Below are 5,220 nucleotides of genomic sequence, written 5' to 3'. Positions count from 1 at the left end.
TATTCATCCGTTGATTGGCGCGAGCCTGCCTAACTTTTCACTGAACATGTTTGCTCTCGAAACTGGTGATGCGATACAGGTCTGACCACCCTATAACCTTATACCATTAGCCAGTGGTTAATTAGCCATGCTAACAGGCATTCAACAAACACTTATACAGAGTCTTGCAAATTCACTGAACTTCGCATAGATTTGTTATCAGTTTCCAGTAAACATGAACTGAAATCATTCATTTTCCTATTATATTTAACAATGACTTTTGCTTGACCTCATAATTTCATTTTTTTTGCCAATGCTGTTTGCCAAGAAAAAATTATCGAAAGACCAACTTAGGAATTGTTTCATTGTTCGAGGAATGATTATCTAGATTTGGAAATTAAAACATTATTTCTTCTTGCTAAATTTATATTATCAACACGTATACTTCATAAATTTGAAGTTTGCAGACGTTTTGCGAGGCCTTTTTAGAGCATATAAAAAGCATATAAAAAGAAAGGTTCAAAGAACGAAGCTGTTAAAGAAAGTGCAGATTTTGCAAGTACCCTATCCAGATCAGATGTACAAGAGCAACGAAAAATAAAGTGCTGTTTTATATACGTTCCTTTTTATTAATGAAATAATTTAAAAAGGAAGACTTTAGGACTCTTGAAAAGAATTTTAACAAGAAATTTAAAAAGTTCTTTGTACTGAAACTTTCTTAATTTTCATAAAAATTAAGAATTAAAAGTTCGTTAAGATTCTTAGATTGGAGAGATTTGCCAAAATTCGGCTATTTCATTCTATTAATAATGCAATTTTACTTTATGAATAAAATTAGAAGCTGATTTTTAGTGACAAAGAAAAAATATTTTCTTGCTTGCACGACAAAAAACAACATTATCTTGTTCATCTGAATATGAAGAATGTGAAAATTTTTTTAACAGTGCTGCCCTAACACTAAGATATTTTAGGTACTCGGCTGTCTCAGTGCCTTAAAGTGGCTTCTCATAAAAAGCATTTGTCTGCTTATCAAACCGTTACGTGGCCCCTTCTTTCGATACCAGTCACTGGAAGCCTTCCACATCACGTGATTTCCAGTTGTGGTAAAGGGATTCGAACTGCAGCTTCTGGCGTCTCAGGTTTACAGATTGCATCTTAAAGCCGTATTTGGAAATTCCTTGGTGTTGTAAGACGATGGAAACTCGCAGAATGGCGTCACATCTCTAAAAGGCACTTTTAACTCTAAGTCCCAAGCCCCTTGACTCCATAGCTGAATCTGTTAAATGGTTGACAAAAAGGGAAAGCTTTTACAATGCATTTTCTTTCTAACCTCCGCTTCCTCCTTTTTGCAGAGAAAAAAGATAAAGTCAGACAGGGAAGTGAGCATTCCTAATTGAATTCCATTAGAACTGTGAATCTTTTTCACTCCTGTTATTAAAACCGTTCTTTCTATATGTTGTAGATTTTGACGATATAGTTTCGAATCCCAATTTTCGACACACATCCTCTCTATGACAACATTGCTGACCTTAAAACGGTTAGGATTAACTAGGGTGCTAAGATTAGCACTTGTGTTAATCATATTCTTCACGAAAGAAAATACAGCAGTAAATACTGCAGAGTGCCTATAGCAAAACTCCAGCGCTGATTGTTTAATGGCCTTAAGACAAAAAATGCAGTAAAGAATCTCTATTTACAGTCTATTCTGACAAGTATATATCACTATATATTACAGAAGAAATACCTTTCAAATAATTCATCATCTGCATTTACAATGCCTTCAATAAATACTATCAATGTCCTTAAGTAAATAAACAATGTTTACTCTAATAATTACAATATGGGTGTGTAAACAAATGTTGTCCAGTAACAAAAACTGTCATTATACAGCACCTAAATAGGCTGATAATTCGATAATTCTATAAATAATTTAGTAACTGAATGTTTTCATAGAATTCTGAATTTATGAAAAGTAATTTGGTATTTACGAGATAAAGCTATCATGATGATAAGCAACACTACATGATCAGTGTCTCAGGGTGAGCAAACTGAATTTTTTTCTGACAAAAATCTTTAATACCTCAAGTCTTTAATTCTTTAACTTGTCTCTTTGAGAGGGCATACCTTGTTAAAGTGGAGTTTCACCAACATTACCACCCATCATCACTCTAACCTTTGGCAAGATAATTTCCTACCGCAAGCAAAGCGTATTAAAAAGATTGTATGGCTCTTGTGGAAAAAGATTTGGGTCGTTTGAGTCATCTTTTTCGATGTCAAGAAGACAAATCTTAACGTTATTCACATTACCCAAGTTTCTCTCAGCAAACAGCTAAATAATTAAGAGATATATAATTATCTGACCGTCTCTTTCCAATATGGAAATTTTAATGACATTTAATTGTCATTTTAATGGCTTTCGCGCACAGTAAAATTTCGCGCACATTTCTCTCTAGGTCCTTAATATTTTTAGTGAGGTTATACCAGCAAGAGAATTTGAGTGTCTAGAGAAACATTTTATTGTTTGTTGTTTCCTAGAAAATCGTAGCTGAGTTTTAAGAGGATTAAATAGGTACTACAGCATGCTGTAAAATGGAATGATGTACATGGGTGTCTAAAGATAAGTAGCTAAAACTTTTTATAGATGAGCCTTTACTACCCCATGTATGCCTAACAAAGCTGTATTCAAGGACCAACAAGGCAGATTCCTTTGCATCTGCTCCTTGTCTACTTTTCAACACAGGTCTATGCCAATCTTCTATAGATTGACTAAAATGAATCGAGGAAGGACCGGTATCCCTTTCAATGTTTACCTAGCAAAATAATACAAAGACCGTGGTCTAAAGATTTTATAAGGCTTAAACCAATTTTTCAATCCCCGTTACACAGCAGCTGGTGCCTTTACCAATTGTCTGGGCTACTCAGAACTGCAGCTGTGGACTTTTGGGGCATCTTCGGTCGAACAAAAATTGGAAAAAGGAAGGGGTTAATACACTGTGGTCGTAGACCTTCTACTGAGTCGTTTATCCCCTCCAATTTACCAAAAGGACAAGCTCTTTTGGGCTTCTCAGATGATAGAAAATCATTTTCATGTTTCCTTTCTTGAAGGGCACGTCTTGAAACATTTTCATCGACTTGGAGAATTTTAGAGAGCAGTTGTAGCCGTGGCCACGTCATCGGGACTCAAGTCATTGTGAACTGAAGTCATCGACGGAGATCTTCTTATGATGTATCTAGATTGGCGAGAAAAATACGATACCAATATACAAGGTGAAACTGCACCAGTTATCATCTAAAATTAGGATAGAATTTAAGAAATTTATCTGAACAGAATGATATCACATATTGACACAGGCCCAGTTCAACAAGTTGTCTAGGATGAGCTTGAGAAATTGACTCTTGTTAAACATTTTACTGATGTACGTAGTGATGTTGTTACCAACAAATGAGTGACTGAATGTAGCATAATAAATAGATCGGTTGAATAGTTTGAACAGAGTTTTAAGAATACTCGAATTTATCAAATTATCTATATGGATAAAATGGCAAGGAAGAAAGACAAAAGGAATATGAATGTACTTACACAATATCACCTGTTTCAAGCTCAAAATCAGGAGGGGGATTAACCAGGGAGTAAGATTTGCCTTGTCGTGTGAACAAATCATCTGAAGTAATGAGAAATAACGTTCGATTACTTCTTCCAATATTAACCAAATACCAATATTGAATAACACTACACCTTTAGAGTGTATCAAGCAAGGACATTGATGAATAGCCTTCTTTTTTTATTGCGCTCTTTGCGAAAGAGACTTGGGCGTTAATCTATATTCAGGCTCAAATCATTTACATTTTAATATGTAATTTGAGCCTTCAATAGGAACAGGCAAAAAGTGCGACGCATACGACGAAAACGATGTTGAAGTACATATGATATGGAGTGGAAGTATGAACTCTTTAGCGGCTTCTGTAGCAATCAAAATAAATGTTCTCAATAGTGGAAACTCATTATATCGATCGAGGATTGTTATCTATGCATGGAGATATCTTTTAGAACTTTAGTTTTAGATTGACAGACTTTTAGTTTGTAATAACGAGAAGTTCGTGATAAGCGGGGTTCATAATTGCGAGATATAATTGTGGTATGAGATAGATAGTATGTATGTCAAGAAAGGTTCAGTGGATGGTTTTTGGGGTGCATTTTAAGTTACGTTGGGGATAATTGTCAAGAAACAAGCAACCCCCAAGGGCACAGCAAACAATCGCAAAGGCAAAGCAGGAAATATGTTTCTATACGTTAAGAAACTTATTGATCGAAAAGCATGGACAATAGTATTTAAATCCTCAATGGACCTTGCATACCAAAATAATATTCATACCAGAGTATTACGTAATGCAAAATGTAATCATGGAATACCAAATTTTTGAACTACTTATGGCCAAAAATCATTTGTGTTTCGAGCAGCCAATGCATGCAATTGACTTGCCTCAGAAATGAAATTCCTTCGATCCAGTGATTTAAAACGAAACTAAAAGCTCTATTCAAGGAAAGCTGATCTGCATTTTAAACTTTACTTATCACTTTTAGTCGCTACTTTCTATCAAATTATTGAAAACAGGTTTTCATCTTTAATGGTTAAGTTTATTTCTTTTGCTGGGACAACTGAAAAGCAGTTGCCAAATTATCTAACTGAGTTGTATCCTACGGTAAATATGCTTAAAATCAAATAAAAAGATACTTACGCTTCCCTCGTAATCCTAACCGCTTCATACGATTTGTTACTATCCCATAAATATCTCTGCTTTCAGGTATTTTGTCACTGGTTTGTGTGGTTGAGCTACCCTAGAAATAATAAATTTTGCAATTAGAAACTATAGATAAAAATGATATATCTACTATATACTTAACGAAGCCTGTTGGCAAAAAAAATTCTCATTCGAGATGGTATATGATAGCGACGGACAGTTGGCCGATTTGTACAAAATAATGCTATTTTCATCACATTGTCTGATGTGTAAAATGAAGGTATAAAGGACATTAGGTACTTGTTGCTATGGTTTAATTCGAGGTTACCAAATAGCTTGCAGCGATTCATTTATTTAAAAACAAACCAAAATCTCTCTACCTTGAATCTTTAATTTAAGTTTAATTTATTAAAATATATTTAATTCAAGTAAATTTGTACATATTATAATTATAAACAACAACATATAATATCTAAGTTATCGATGTGTCGATATTCTAGA

The 5,220-nt window shown here is 34.3% G+C and overlaps 1 protein-coding gene across 6 annotated transcripts in view; it reads right to left on the bottom strand.

Moving 5' to 3' along the window:
* Nucleotides 1–472: 472 nt before the first annotated feature.
* Nucleotides 473–5,220, bottom strand: part of LOC148958988 (potassium channel subfamily T member 1-like) — a 91,270-nt gene continuing 86,522 nt past the window's right edge. For all 6 annotated transcript variants that reach the window (XM_089111587.1, XM_089111585.1, XM_089111586.1 and 3 more), the window contains 3 exons: nucleotides 4,717–4,816; nucleotides 3,560–3,641; nucleotides 473–3,209 (listed from right to left, as the gene is read on the bottom strand). In XM_089111587.1, coding sequence (XP_088967713.1) covers nucleotides 3,122–3,209; nucleotides 3,560–3,641; nucleotides 4,717–4,816 — 270 coding nt within the window. In that variant the 3' untranslated portion in view covers nucleotides 473–3,121. The remainder of the gene's footprint in view (nucleotides 3,210–3,559; nucleotides 3,642–4,716; nucleotides 4,817–5,220) is intronic.

This window comes from Rhopilema esculentum, chromosome 11 (assembly GCF_057945365.1).
Source record: "Rhopilema esculentum isolate cy_ngs chromosome 11, ASM5794536v1, whole genome shotgun sequence".
NCBI lineage: Eukaryota > Metazoa > Cnidaria > Scyphozoa > Rhizostomeae > Rhizostomatidae > Rhopilema > Rhopilema esculentum.
Note: the sequence above shows the minus strand (reverse complement) of the source record. Positions and strands in the feature narration are given on the sequence as shown.